At 43.7% G+C, this 14,101-nt stretch overlaps 2 protein-coding genes across 5 annotated transcripts in view; one reads left to right on the top strand and one right to left on the bottom strand.

The window, feature by feature from the left end:
- The first annotated feature begins 1,503 nt into the window (after window positions 1–1,503).
- On the top strand, window positions 1,504–8,777 carry NTAN1 (N-terminal asparagine amidase). 3 transcript variants are annotated; one of them, XM_075105212.1, is made up of 10 exons: window positions 1,504–1,644; window positions 2,766–2,868; window positions 2,957–3,022; window positions 3,627–3,735; window positions 4,743–4,816; window positions 6,133–6,186; window positions 6,979–7,032; window positions 7,551–7,648; window positions 8,173–8,286; window positions 8,466–8,777. In XM_075105212.1, exons 4-10 carry the CDS (start codon window positions 3,692–3,694, stop codon window positions 8,643–8,645), a joined length of 618 nt encoding a protein of 205 aa, XP_074961313.1. In that variant the 5' UTR covers window positions 1,504–1,644; window positions 2,766–2,868; window positions 2,957–3,022; window positions 3,627–3,691; the 3' UTR covers window positions 8,646–8,777. The 3 variants fall into 3 exon arrangements, with proteins under 3 accessions (XP_074961313.1, XP_074961314.1, XP_074961312.1); XM_075105213.1 differs by having other exon boundaries at window positions 1,516–1,706; XM_075105211.1 differs by lacking the exon at window positions 2,957–3,022 and having other exon boundaries at window positions 1,521–1,706.
- Window positions 8,778–9,031: 254 nt separating this feature from the next.
- The window catches only part of PDXDC1 (pyridoxal dependent decarboxylase domain containing 1), a 31,779-nt gene continuing 26,709 nt past the window's right edge, over window positions 9,032–14,101 (bottom strand). For both annotated transcript variants that reach the window (XM_075105209.1, XM_075105210.1), the window contains exons 20-23: window positions 13,372–13,464; window positions 13,177–13,273; window positions 11,766–11,870; window positions 9,032–10,942 (exon numbers count right to left, since the gene is read on the bottom strand). In XM_075105209.1, the coding sequence (XP_074961310.1) occupies window positions 10,680–10,942; window positions 11,766–11,870; window positions 13,177–13,273; window positions 13,372–13,464 (558 nt within the window). In that variant the 3' untranslated portion in view covers window positions 9,032–10,679. The remainder of the gene's footprint in view (window positions 10,943–11,765; window positions 11,871–13,176; window positions 13,274–13,371; window positions 13,465–14,101) is intronic.

Genomic DNA, 14,101 nt, shown 5'->3' with positions numbered 1-14,101 from the left:
CGTAGAGTTTCTCTGCATAGGTTTCTTGTCTTTTCATGATTGCTGGCTTTTAGATTTGAGTAAAAACATAAACGGGGGGGGGGGGGGGGGGGAGTGTTATTTGTGTAACATTCAGTTTGAAAATTTTATGCATTTGGCACTAAACTCTAATTGCCCTTTAGAATCTGAACTTGGAGGCTGTCAAGACAGCATTTTTGTTCAGAGGCAATAAAGGTTGATGCAAAGAGTGCAATTCTTATACCTTTAAAAAACCACATCTCTGTAATTAAGGATCTCTCTTGCTGTCATCTAGCTCTCAAAGTTAGGATGTTTGTTCTGACTGACTGCAAAAATGAGTTTTGGGGATGATACTGCAAAATGCATCAATGGATCTGTTCATCATTGGATAAATTGAGACTTCTTTTGTGTTTTTAATTTTAGTCCTCTTTCCTGTCAGATGGAAATCTATTGTTTATTACTAAAGACTGAAATAATTGCATTCTCTCCCGGTGTGGAAGAGCCCTCCTCACATCAACAGCAAGGAAAACATCCTCTGACAGCTGCCTTTTGTTTTGGTTTTTTTTTTTTGTGTTCTTTTGCTGTTACACCTTTAGCAGCATAGTCAGTCACTTCTTAGAAAATGAGGCTGTTTAAAACTTTCCAAGTTGTAGTACCAGGTACATGATTCTGGAACTTCCACATCTCATTAAAAGCAAAAAAAAATGTGACACAAAGTATAACATTAAAAATGTGCAGACATTTAACTGTCTATATGAAGTTGCATGGTTAACCAGTATACTAAAGGGACTGAAAACAAAAATCCAAACAGGAACTCTGCAGAGTTTCTGTAATCTCTTCTGTGATAGACCTGGTTTGCTAAGTGTAATTGCAGACAGGTGAGCTGGCAGGTGCTGGCATTTTACTATAGAGACTGTTTGTGTAAATCCTAATAGTGTTGAGAGGAATGCTGAAAATGTGGAACTTCCTTCAAAAGATACAGCAAAGGCAAAATTATCTGCTATAACTGTTTACTGTTGTGAAAGATGGATTGGAAAGGTAGAGCTAGGGTACTGAGGCGGTTTTCTATCTGTTGGTTGTCACCAGTCCCTGGTACGCAGCTGTCCTCAGTTTAATTCTGCTGCTGCCGTCATTGTATCTTTGTACTGTTCACGTGCTGACAGCTGGCAGAAAAATCCCTGGTCTTTGAGAAAAAACTGTTGGCTTTGGGATTCTGTGAAAACTTAGGGGTTTTTTTGTAAATTAGGGACTTTATCATTGCTGTTTCCAAAACGATTTCTTGGCATAACTAACGGATAATCTCGCCGTGGCAGGAGGAGGGGAATTATGCACCATTAAAGTGTTAAAATTGTTACGCGGCCTGTCTTCTGTCACGCACGGCCTCCGACCGCGCTTCAGGCTGCGGGCCCGGGCCCCGGCCCCTGCCCAGGCCCCACCCCGGGCCCCGGCCCCGCCCGGCCCCCCCCGCCCGCAGGCCCCGCCCGGCCCCCCCCGCCCGCAGGCCCCGCCTCGGCTGAGCCCTCCCCGCTTCCGCCACCGTTCCCAGCGCCCGCCCTCGGGAGGAATCGCGGAGCCGCCGCCTCCTGCCCCGGGCCTGGGCCTGGGCCTGGGCCTGGGCGCTCCCCGAGATGCCGCTGCTGATTAACGGTGAGCGGATCGACCTGGCCCGGCCCGCGGGGGACATGATCCGTGCCTACCCGCACCTCGAGGTGAGGAGGCGGCGGCGGCGCGAAGGGGCCTGGGAGAGCCCGTCCGGGCCCGCCCTGCCCGGAGGGACGGCGGGGCGGAGGTGCCCGGGGAAAACCCGCCTCCTCGGCCGGGCGGGACGGCTGGCGGCCCCGGGCGGAGGCGGCGCGGCGGGGCGCTGCCCGTTCTCCGCGCTGTGACAACGGACAGACGGGCTGGCTGAAAACCAGTAAAATCGATGTCCCTGAGTGGGCTGGCGGTCAGTGCCCTGGGGCGGGGGGCGGCGGGCGGCCGGCCGCTGCCCTCCCATCGCCCGGGCCGCGTCCGGCTGCCCCTGTCCGGGCGAAACCAACAGAAACTGGCGATAAAAGCCAAAATAGTAACTCTGAGGGAGGTATTAACCTCACTTTCGGTATGTAAGTGTAATCCTAACGGCAGACTGTGAGCTGGGAACTGCTGAGCAGAGCTGTCCGGGAAGATGTTTTTCTTCAGAAACTGCCTCTTTATGGAAATGGAGGTTTTGCAGAAAAGCAGTGCTAATTTGATACAACTCTGAAGTGTTTTTGAGCCCCAGGATGGCAGTTCACTGCCTACCCGGCAGGGCTGTGAGAGAGCGCTGCAGTAGTCAGAGCCCAGGAATCTGGGTTGTCCGTGCACTAAGCAGGCGGATAAATAGTGATATTTTGGCAAGTACTGAATAAGTGTGCTGGATTGTGGCAGTAGAAGACCGAAACGTCTAAATTTCAGAAGTTTCCTGCCCCCATTAAACTTCCAAGATCAGCTCTGGTATTATCTAATGTAATCTTGGTCAAGTCATGTTGCTTTTTGCTGTACCTCCCTTTTATCATCTGTAAAGCAGGGAAAAGGGGTTTGTGTGTTTATGGAATGATGGGATTTAACAGTTAACTAGATCCGTGGCAGGAAAGCAAAAAATTCTCAAAATTCAGAATGCTCCATAGTACAAAATACGTATGTTTCTCTTTGACCTGGCTCCCTTTGCTTTTCAGAGGTGATGTTTCTATCATGTAATGGATACACCTGAGAATTCAGCCACTGTAGTCTCTGTTATCATTTATCTTTAGGAAAAGGCAAAACTTCTGAGAAGTCAGCCTGCTCAAATTGTGGAACCCAAAGGTCTTCTGTATGTCCAGCAGAGAGAATTTGCAGTGACTACCCCTAAAGATGGTATGTAGGAACATAAACATTTTTTTCTTCTACTGCAGCAGTGACTGTGAGTACAGAGTTCTTACAATGTTTCACTCCTTTAAAATAGGTTCTGTTTCCATTCTTGGATCAGATGATGCAACTACCTGCCACATAGTTGTGCTCCGACACACAGGTATCTTTAAAGGATGTTAAAACCTGTAACTCTGAAATAATGAATTAGTATTGGTTTATGCTGCAGTAATAAAATAAACTAGAATTACATTTATATAAACTTGAATCTCAAAAAGTCACGTGATGTAGTAACCGAATTACTTGTTCCAAGAGTCGGCGTGTTTAGTGTCAGGGTTCCATATTGTGGTTGCTCAGTAGCAGGCCCTACACTTGGTCTGCTCTCGTGGCCAGTGGGTGGTGGCAGCTGCAGAGCGTGGATGTGTTTGGAGTTTGGGCCTGCGGGGTTTGGTAGTAACAGAGGTAGAATTTGTGGAAGGAGCCTTGCTGCGTGCCTGGATTTCTGACATGAGAGTTGCTGCCTGGTCCTGGTTAAGAGGGCTCTTGTACCCTTCACATGAGTTCTGTTGGTGGTATAGTGGAGCACGCGAAGCGGTGGATGCCTCAGTCAGTCAGCTTGTATCTTTTGCCGGAGACTGCTGTCCTAAGAGGAAGTGCTGGATGTAGCTCCAATGCTACTATAGCAGTGTAAACTGTTGATGATTTTAGTTCTGGTTGTGTGACAGCCTCCAACAATGTTGTTAACTCTCTCCTCGTGTCTTCCTCAGGCAGTGGAGCTACCTGCTTGACACACTGTGATGGATCAGACACAGAAGCTGAGGTGTCACTCATAATGAGTTCAGTAAAATCTTTCTCTAACACCACAGGATGTGGAAGGTCAGTTCAGCTCTTTTATTTCTCTTGTACTATTTTTCACAGAGGCTATTACAGTTTGTAAGGTGGGGAATTTTTATGTGATTTTGTGGGGTTCAGGCAAGGTAATTGTGCAGGAAATATCTCTTGATCAGGAACCACATGTAAAGTGAAAATGATCTCCTTGATGATGATTATGAGGGCATTTTTAGCAGTGGTTTAAAGCATGGTTATGTTCTGAATTGTGTCTCTGTAAAATGCCATTGTGAGATTTTGTGTTGACTGTTTCCCAGCTAACTTTGGTTTCAGATGTGTGAAATTTTCCAAACAACTGTTTTTGGTTTTATGTTCTATTTTTCCTTCCAGACTGGTGGTCTTGTAAATTCTTCTGGGATCTGAGAATCCATCTGGGATTTTTCTAAGTCTCACATTTAAAAAAAAAAGGGGGGGGGGGGGGACACGGACAGGGCAGTGGGGAAAAACCCTCTGTAATGGAATTCAGCAAACAAGGTTCTTGCTGGATGTGGGGGTTTTGCCCCTGTAGTTTGACAAGAACAAAAACTTAGAAGAAACAGTCTCTAAAAACCCATGATTTGTAAGGACTTGTCTTTACATAGACACTTCTCAGAGAAGAACCCTGCTGTGTGGCCCACAATAGCTGTGAGGAGGTGTTGGGAGCAAAAATCCTCATGTTTAATTAACCCTTTCTTGGGACCTGAAAGGTGGTTACTAAGGTCCGTCTGAACCAGAGGTGCTGACCATCGGAGGTGCCGCTGGCTTAGACAGAAGAGCATGCGTGTAATGCCTCCTAGAATTTTTTATTTGTGCCATTTCCTGGATGATCCCCCAAGTGTTCGGAAAGGGATTACCATAACTTGCTATGTAATATAAACCAACTTGGCGCATGCGGCTGTAACAAGTGAGCCTTGTCTAATGATTGCTTTGGAGTCTGGGCTGGGGATTATTTTGTAAAGCTGTTCACTTTGGGATGTCTTTTTAACTGCTGTTTCCTGTTATTCCATCTCTGTTAGGCTGGAAGTGCACCTAGTTGGAGGTTTCAATGATGATAGGCAGTTATCACAAAAACTTACTAATCAGCTTCTTAGTAAGTTCACGTTTTTTCCACTCTCGTGTCCAAAAAATAGTTCTGACTGACTGGATTTGGGTAAAGCTTGTAATCTGAGCCCCATCATTTCAGGGAAACAAACCTGGATTTGTTCTGAAGGGTATTTTCTCTACCTGAGAACTTGGTGTGGAGAAGGGTTGGACTTGTGAGGCTCTTCTCTGGCTGGTGGGTGGGGTGGAGGGTCTAGACTTGTAATTTCTTCCTGTCTTATATTCTGGCATGTAGAATTGGAGTGCAGTTCAGCTGAGTCCTGGCTCTGCTACCGATATGCTATGTGTGGTCTTGGTCAAGTGTTGTCACTGCCTAAATCTATTAATGTGGGCGACTTCGTTAGTTACTGTTCATCTCCTACCTTACTATGATGAGGTAAAATTTAATTATTGTTTGGAATTCTCTGATGAAAGATGTTACATCTGTTTATAAAATCTATAGTCCAGAGAAGTGATGGCGGTGCTTCACAGACAAATTTGAAACATAAAGTACCTGGTTACCTGTAAGAGCTCTGGTTTGTACTGAGCACTTCAGGAGTGTGGAGAGGCCTCAGCCCCACAGAACGGGAAAGGGGCAGGGATGGACACAGATGTCAGGACGGGAGGGAGGTGGCCCAGGGGGATAAACAAAAAGGAAGAGGGAACCAGCAGAGGTTCGGGGATGTACGCTCGTGGCCATGACACCAAGTGATTCCTGTTAGCTGTGTTATGTGTCATATGAGAGTTCTGTACAGAATGAAGTACTTTAGTTAATTTATTTTTTTCAACCTTGTGATTTTCGTGCATCAAGTTACAATTTGAAACGATAACATTGTATTGCTATTAGAGCTTCGAAAAAAAGAGAATTGTGTTTTTCTGGTGTGTGGGATGGTGAAAAGCATAATTAAAGTACAGCTAATGAAAGATGGGGTTTGCTCATTATATATGTAACACTTTAGGAAAATGCATTTAAATATAAGCTGTTAAACGTATAGTGATCTAAAGCAGAGCTGATGCGATGCCAGAGGGAAACCAGCATCAGTAAATGGAATAAGAGGCACAGCACTTTTTTGGCGTGTTTTTGCTATTATGAGTGGCTGCTCTGTGTAAATTACTGTTCTGTTTGGTAGCTTTAGGTTTATAAAAGTTAGTCTGAAGCAAATCTGCAAAACGCTCTTTGCTCTGTTGCCTTATCTAGGAGCAGTGGGTTAGGTATCCCTGCCCACCTGTGCTGCAGTGCGCAGCACTGGTAATGCCCCCTCGCCTATATACAGCACCTGCTTTGCCACCAGTCAGTCTAATACATTGCTGCTATCGTTGCTGTAGGAGCATTCGATCTCCAGCCAGATGATGTCCACTTAGTGACTTTCTGCGTAACAGGTAAGAAAATGTTTCCTGGGTTTTTGAAGTGTCTTTAACCACTGAAATCAAAGTGCAGGGGTCTTTTCACACATGGCTTTTTTTATTAGTCCTGTAAGAAAGAACAGCATGAGTCCTCCGTAACAATTTGTGATTTTTAGTTTTATTGCTGGAAGCATGTGTAGTGATGTCAAGCAGACAATGCGGTAAGGATTCTCTCCTTACCCAGAGCTCCTGAAATGCAGCTGATAGCAGAGTCCCCCACGATCATGAGCAGGTGATTTCACCACCTTTTTCCTCTGTAAAGGTCTGGGCGTGTCTGAAGAGGCAACTGGGCAAGGTGCTGCCAGACCTTTGACCTGCCTCCTTCAGGGCCTGAATGAATTCATAAACCCACTCAGTTCATAGGGTGTGATGACACATAAACGAAGAAGTAATTTGCTTTTCTTTGTATCGTGTTCAGGTTGTATTTCTGTGCTCTTTGCGTTTCAGCGCTGTTGGTGCGGCACAGCTTTAAAGCTTGACACTGTGGTAGCTTTGCATTGTGGGTTTTTTTCCTGTAAGTTGCTCCTGCAGAAAGTGAAGTGACAGTTGGCTGGAGCTGGCCCTCCTGGTGGGAGACAGAGTCCTGCTCCAGGCCCCAAGCCTGCGGTGATTGACCTCTACCTTCTTCTCCGGATTTCTTTTAGGCTTTTTTGGGTATTTTTCTGTCTTTATGCAACACCAGATCTGTTCTTCTGTGATCACACACAACTAAATGAATTCTGCTCAGAAGAATATCCAAAGCCTTTTTGCCCTTTTTTTTCCTTACAGAACTAAATGACAGAGAAGAAAAGGATATTCACTTCCCAGTCATTTATGGAATCGGTGAGTTAAATTAGAATTCAGTTCCTTTTTGTAACTGGATTGCTTTTCAGATTCCAGTAGTAAGAGGGTGGCTTTTAAGGACAAGCTAAAGCCCGTCCCAAAAGTTAAGTGCTGCTGTAGGACGTGTAGGTAGAAACAGAAGTTTTCTTCTGGTACCACAGTTAGGTAGATGCACAGAGGGAAGCGACTGCACACAAGTGCAAGCAGATCTTTTCATTTACCTGTGCTTGTGATTTTGCCAATGTCAAGCTACTGTTCTAGCCCCTGGGGTTGGAATTCAGCCTTCTCTTCATTGTTCATTCTGTTTTTTCTAATCAGTTTAAGTAGCTCTGCAAATGTTGTTCTGGGATATTGAAATGCTGCCAAAGAAAAATAAGTAGAAGTATGCCACCATGGGCTCTGTGGTACTGAGAAACAGGAATAGTGTTTGATGGGTTCTAACTTCTTGCAACATATGGTCATTTTAAACAAGCGCTTTGTCAGAATTGTTTCTGTATTTAAACTCTCTTTCCTACCAGCTGTGAATGTGAAAACAGGAGAGATTTTCCCTGCAACCTTCCCAGAGAAAGGGCCGGATGAGGCCTTGCGGTCAGCCCATGTTTTAACAGGAGCAACAGTGAGTAAAAATAACGGGAAGACAGGGTATTTGCGCTGGAAGGGGAGACCTGTTAGCAGCAATGACATGTCAAATGGTTAAAGAAAAACTACATTGGTAGTGTTCTCTCAGAAAAAAACAACTGAGAAAGATGGATGAGGAGAGGCAAAGAGTAGCAGTGGAGACCAAATGCCATCTGAGCTTTCAGGGGCCAGGGTAAGCCTTGGGGTGGAGGCTGGGCTCGTTCACATGATACTATGACTACCCTGTGGCTTTCAATGGCGTAACTTATCTGAAGAGACTGGGGTCATAGGCATAATCCCTGCACTGTCTTTCAGTTCTGGGTTTGTTGTTACAGTTTAATGTCTTGTTTGTCAGAATGACTGATTAATCTCAATGCAGCGGGAACAAAGTGGGGCTGAGCTGGCGCACAGTGTATCCAAGACAGCAGCTGCAGCTTAAGGCCTTGCGGATGAAGTGAATGTGCGCTCTCTTTGGTCAGTGTAAGCACTGCCTGAGGCTTAAGGCTTCCTGTGTTGTTACAGCTGACTAACATTTATGATGCAAAGATGGAGCAACTGCATATTGGGCCGTATTTCTGGAGGCCTTTCCCACATGTGGATTTCTGGTTGGAACAAGATGATAAACAGATTTTACAGGTACCTGAAACTGACTTTCCCCCAGCCCCCTTCCAGTTGAGTAAAGAAGGGGTATGGCTTGTCAAAACTCTTCCTAGTGGACTGCTGGGGAAGGGGAGAATAATCTTATTAAAGGCAGAGTAATTGAGACCTCTGTATGCTGAATGTCAAGCAGCTGTTCCTAACATCTTGTTTTTCAGAATCTTTCTACATCGCCCCTGGCTGAGCCACCCCACTTTGTTTCCCACATAAGATCTACACTAACATTTTTAAAAGAACATCCCTTTCCATCTCGCTCCCTGTTTCCTGACAGCAAACCTCGCATCTACAAAAAAAATGAAGAAGGCTTGTGGGAACAGGTTTGTTCTGACAAGATCTAACCTGGAACCAAACCCCACAGCTGCTTTAGGGAAGTATAGTCCTGCAAGAAGAGCCATTTGTTGCAAAAAGTGCATTGCTGGTCACAAATGCTGTTGTTCCTCTGCTTTTCAAAATAAAATATTTTGACAGAAGCAACTTGCTTTTTCTGCATTACTCACAGCAAAATCAGTGCGTCTTTGAAGGAAGAATTTGGCTTTGTTTATGTTCTGTTGCTCCAGCACAGTATTTGATTGGCACAGATGGAGAGGTAGCAGTGCTGAGAGACTGAGAAAGGAAGTCACCAGTGGTGTGTACTTCCAAAGATTATCTTCTACGCAAAGTGAAATAAAATTGCACACACTTGGAGCTTACTGAAATGTAGAGAAGCATCCTTCAACAGCAACAGTTCAAGAGTAATAATTTGAAGACTCTTTATTGAAACATTCAGATAGTATCTAAAGAATGAAGCTCAGTCCAACAGAACTACTGATTTTACACTTCCAAATATAAAAACATTAAAAATTAACTGTTGTGGTGATAACTTTATCCCCAACAAATTACTCTTATTAACATACTTCATTGCACCAAAGAAACCATTAAAAGGAAGACTAGGCAACTTAATCAGTTTTGCACTTTAGAAAAATTGCACTCTGATTTACATAAATTACCCCATCAGCAAAATTAACCTCGTTCATGGCACCCCAGCCCCCCAGGATCTAGAAGCTGAAAGTCAAATCACGTGACAGTACAACTCAAAAACCCCACATTTTTCAGATTATCAAAGTCAGTCCTGCTACTGCCATTCTGGTATTACTGTGTACTTTTGCAGGGGAGCGGGAAAAAAACCCCAAAACAAACCACCAACAGTACTTAAATCCAGTTTTATAGCAATGGGCTGGTTTTACTCAAAAGCAGATACCTCAGGGAAAGCAAGCTTTTCCAACAATCTCCTGTCCACAAGAGGCTCTGAAAATTTGCAGCAACATGATTAAGATAATTTGGGGAAGAGGGAAGACCTTTCCGCCTTAGCTTTTGATTTATCCAAAGCTTTGCTTGTGCATTAAGTAGTCCTAGACACTATGAAGTTGTGCTGTAGTGTAAATAATGTATATAATTTCTGAATCTGTACAATTCCTACCATAGGTAAGTTACTCAAAAAATAAGTGTTGAAACCATCACAAATGTATTGTTTTTTCAAGCTTTACTACAACTATCTTTAAAAATACACAACAGAAGAAACTCCAGTTACACTACATAAACGTGTTCAATAGTATTTGGTTTATAAATGGCGTGCAAAGGAAAATAATGGTGTGTTGGTGATTCTTTCCAGTGGCAGAAGCAAGCAGCTGTTTCAGCATGCAGAGGCACTATTATTTCCTTCTAAAAGGCTTAAAAATCCTTAACTTAGTCCCCACTGCACCCGGGGTCCTGGCTGCACAGGTCAAGTCATACAACAGCAGGAAAAAATGGTTGATGGCAAAGTTGGATTCAGTGGCTGCTACACACACAGGCATCGTCCCCGTGCTGGCTGTACCACAGCTCTTGGGCAGCGTTCTTTGGGAGGGTAAAACCAGAAGCAATGCAGAGTTAGTGGGACTGCAGTAGATGTTTTGCAGGAGAGGCTAAACTGAATTTTAAATATTAAAAAGGTGAACAATTGGCAGGTGATTATTTTAAGTGTATTAACAAAAAATAAGATTGTTTTACAATTAATCTCGGGTATGGCTGGTTAGCAACTACTGTCATGCTTCGATTCCTACAGTGAGGATAACTGCCAATTGCTTTTACAAATGTTTATGAGCAGTTAAGAAATTTCACTAGTGCTTTGGTGACACAGACGTGTAGAGGATTAAAGCAACTGTAACAAGTGTACGGTAAGACAGACCTCTGGCCCGTGGGGGGAATTTATATTTGTGCAAAATCCCAGTTAATAAGTTACAGTAATTATTACTGTACTGGTGTGTGGCACTGTTCACATTTTAAATGCGTCATTAATACCCTGCCTCCCAGGGCACAGGCTTCCTCTGCAAAGTCTGAAATCCACACTCTGGATTTTATCTTTGACTTCCTTGTTCCTCTACCTTCGTGCAGTCATGTGGCAGTTTGTCACTTTGAATGTCCTCAGTGTCTCTCTGTGTTGCCTGTGCCACCTCCTTCTGCTCCTCTGTTTTTGCTGTCTCCAGAGGTCCTTGCTCTTGGCCTGGGGATGAAGCTGGGGGTCTCTGATCCATCTTCTCCAGGTCGTCACAGTGGCTGACTGAACTGGTCTCACTGAAGGCGTCAGAACTTCTTAGAGACCGTTTAAAAATTTTCTGACCTGCAAAGCGTTTGAAAAATAGAGTGCCAATGAAGGCAGCGAATACAAGATGTAGTACACACCGGTTAAGTTTCTTTGAAAGTATCTGAATTTTACAGCTGCCATGAAACAGGTTTTATTTGGGTTCAAACTTGTGCCCGAAACACAGGCGTACTTGCTTGTGGTGACAGGCACATACACAAGGCAGTAGCACTTGCTGGTTTATCATATGTACCCAGAGACTGTTAGAGGGTTCAGCTGAAAACCAAGCTGTCCACATGCAGAGTGCAGCCATTCTAGGGTAAAAACTTGCACTGAAAAAGCGCAGGCTGGAAGCCAACCAACTCAAAAGGCAAGTTAAAACTATGGTTTTCCTGCCAGTCAAATCATCATTAGTTACTAACTACACAGAAAATGCCACAGACTTAATAAATCTTCAACTCAGAATGACTTTGTCCACAAAATACTAGGTAGCAACAGGAATACAGTTGCTCAAATACATGATTACACCTTATTTATGCTTTTATTTCAAATAAAACTTTTCGCTTGTTTACCTGCTATTTCCTGAAACTCGGTAACCACAAAGACTCCAAACTTGATAGGTATTTGTTAGTTAATGGGATAACGACTTCCTGTAGTCCCCAGAAGAATTCTTAGGGAGAATGCAGACGGGGCTCATATTCTGTGCCATGTTTAAATGAAGGTTTTAAGACAGACTTAAGGCACTAAAAGGTAAGCTCTAGTTCCAGATATTATGAAAGATGGAAAATCATGTGGGTCTTCCTGTGTCACACAATTCAGCTGGCAGATGTTTTAGAAATTAAACTAAGACATAGAAACTTACCAGGAAGTCTTTGCTTTGCAAGGCTGGAAGTAGGAGTTGGTGGTGGTGTAGTGCCTGTTCCTTGGGCTTTGGACACATACGTAGATTCTGTGGATTCTAGAGAGCCTGCAGGTTAAAAAAAAAAGTACCAGGTTGAATATAGCAAAAACGAGACAAGGCTTCTGTTCATCTGTATTTAAAAGGTATGTAGCAATTTTATTTTTACTGCACGTTTCTGAAGCTGCATCCGCTAGGTTGGGATGAAACTGCCACCTGCTGGTAATCCATTGCTGTGTACCTGGGGACATGAGTGCTGAGACTCAGAAAGGTGACAGAACTTTCCCGTCGCACTCACCTCACAACACTGCGACACCCGATGTTCTCTTTCCCCTTCTCCACCGGGCACTTGCCATGTTCCCAGCTGCAAGCTGCGGAGCAGCGCACTTGGGAGGGGCACCTGGCTGTGAGGGGGGTGAGCGCTCCCGAGGAAGCCTTGCTGTTCTCTGCCGTAACAACCTTCCAGTTGGTGCATCAAGAATCAGAAAGAAAGATCCCCAATACAACAGAAAGCCTACCCCACTGTTTACAGTGACACACAGACATCTGGGCTATTGTTCTAGGTCTGATGGACACTTTGCTGAGTTCAGGAATATTCTTAAGACTCTGCAACAACTTTTACAGTGAAAATTTATAGTTTCAGAAAGTATCATGTTAGTACCTCAGTCACAATGATGGTAAAAGCTATAGATGGTTCTTTTCACATCACCAGACATGAATTACATGAGTAAAATAATAGTCTTTTACGTTGTAATATTCCATTCATCGCTGTCTCCCACAAAGCCAAGTTCACATTAGCCTGCAGCTAGTTTTAGCCTGTCCTTGTCAGGCACCGTGCTATTTAGCAGGCAAACCAGTACTTTATTGATGTGGTGATAGCCAGATGATCTCTCAAACCAGGATTTCAGACAGACACACCAAGTTCCAGTAGCATGGCAGAACATCCGAGCACTGCTTTGCAAGTGCGCTCCAGAGGATACAAGTGCATCTACATGGGGAAGCAACGTTCTAAGGCCTGAGCTACTCTGCTAGCTCATATATATATTTATAAATGCAGCGTAAATGCCAAACTTTTTGCAGCATATGTAGCCAAAAGTCACAGACGTGAGTCCTCTATTAATAAATGCTGATGTCTAATATAGTTTTTTTTAATGTGACTCAAAGTGCAAGAACAAAATGTAAACTGTAAAAGTAAGGTAGGAGATTGTCTTATTGGGTGTTTCAGAAATAGCGAAGAGCATTTCCCCCCCGCTCCTGGGGGTGGATGGTGTTACTCACGATCAAGTCAGCACAAGAAAGTGCATTGCAAGTTATCCTAAAATTGGAAACAGTTCAGATGACAGCATAACATGGCTGCAGATGCACTGAGTCCTACCTGCTGTTAAATTAAATGTTCTTCCTTTTGGTGAGGCTTGGAATGGAGAAAACCAGTTCAGCACAGAGCCTACTACAGGTATCTGTCGTAGCAGTCCCTGCGAAGCACACAATCAGACACTGGCTGGTGAGCAAGCTACCTATGCTGTGACAAGTTATTTCAAGTTACCTAGATAAATAATTTTTATAGCCTTACCTCTTCCAAAAGTCGTTCTTCGTTTGCTTTCTGAAGCTGAAGTTGTGCTTCCTGTATCCCTTTTCTAACAACTTCAGTCATGTTTTCCAACAGCTAAAAAAACCCAGAAATTACACTATTATATATATTATTTGGACTTGAAATGGTCTTTTTAGTTCAAGGTTTTGAGGATTTAAACATCGTAGTCCAATATTTTTCTACTTTAAGACAGCATTTGACAAGCACTATTTCGTTATGACGGTAAATTAAAGAATGTACAGGCTGACTGCAGGATTTTAAGAGAGACACCCAGGGGACAGAATGCCATTTGAAACAGGAATGGTACATATTTTTCAGAGATGAGCCTGTGACCCAAATTCTTCAGAGATCTGCTTAGCACATAACTGTTCATCAGATGCTGAATCTGACAGGGAAGAATTTTTAGGTTTATAGAGTAGATGTTGGTTTCTCTAAGTGCTAAGGACTTAAACCTGCCTCACAGTAAATCTAACCAGATACATGCCAGTCTAGCTACAGGCTCAGCTTTGTTTTTCAAATTTAGCACACGACTACCAATCTGATTCCCATGGCATTCTACACCAGCATCAGTGAGGTTTTACACTGCAAAGGACAAGCAACTTATGGGAGAACTGCAAAGGCGATAAAAGAACAAACCCAAGAGATCAAAAAACAAAGTCACAATTTTGTCATGTGCAAGACAGATTCCAATTTCCATGACTTAATACGGGTG

The sequence above is a fragment of the Phalacrocorax aristotelis genome, chromosome 10, assembly GCF_949628215.1.
Source record: "Phalacrocorax aristotelis chromosome 10, bGulAri2.1, whole genome shotgun sequence".
NCBI classification, from domain to species: Eukaryota; Metazoa; Chordata; class Aves; order Suliformes; family Phalacrocoracidae; genus Phalacrocorax; species Phalacrocorax aristotelis.
Note: the sequence above shows the minus strand (reverse complement) of the source record. Positions and strands in the feature narration are given on the sequence as shown.

What these genes read in the sequence shown, in the direction of transcription:
- NTAN1 (XM_075105213.1), top strand. Translation starts at nt 1,626, where the DNA reads ATGCCGCTGCTGATTAACGGTGAGCGGATCGACCTGGCCCGGCCCGCG. An exon ending in GTGCCTACCCGCACCTCGAG is followed by an intron (nt 1,707 to 2,765) that starts GTGAGGAGGCGG and finishes ATTTATCTTTAG; the next exon opens with GAAAAGGCAAAACTTCTGAG. An exon ending in ATGATAAACAGATTTTACAG is followed by an intron (nt 8,287 to 8,465) that starts GTACCTGAAACT and finishes CTTGTTTTTCAG; the next exon opens with AATCTTTCTACATCGCCCCT.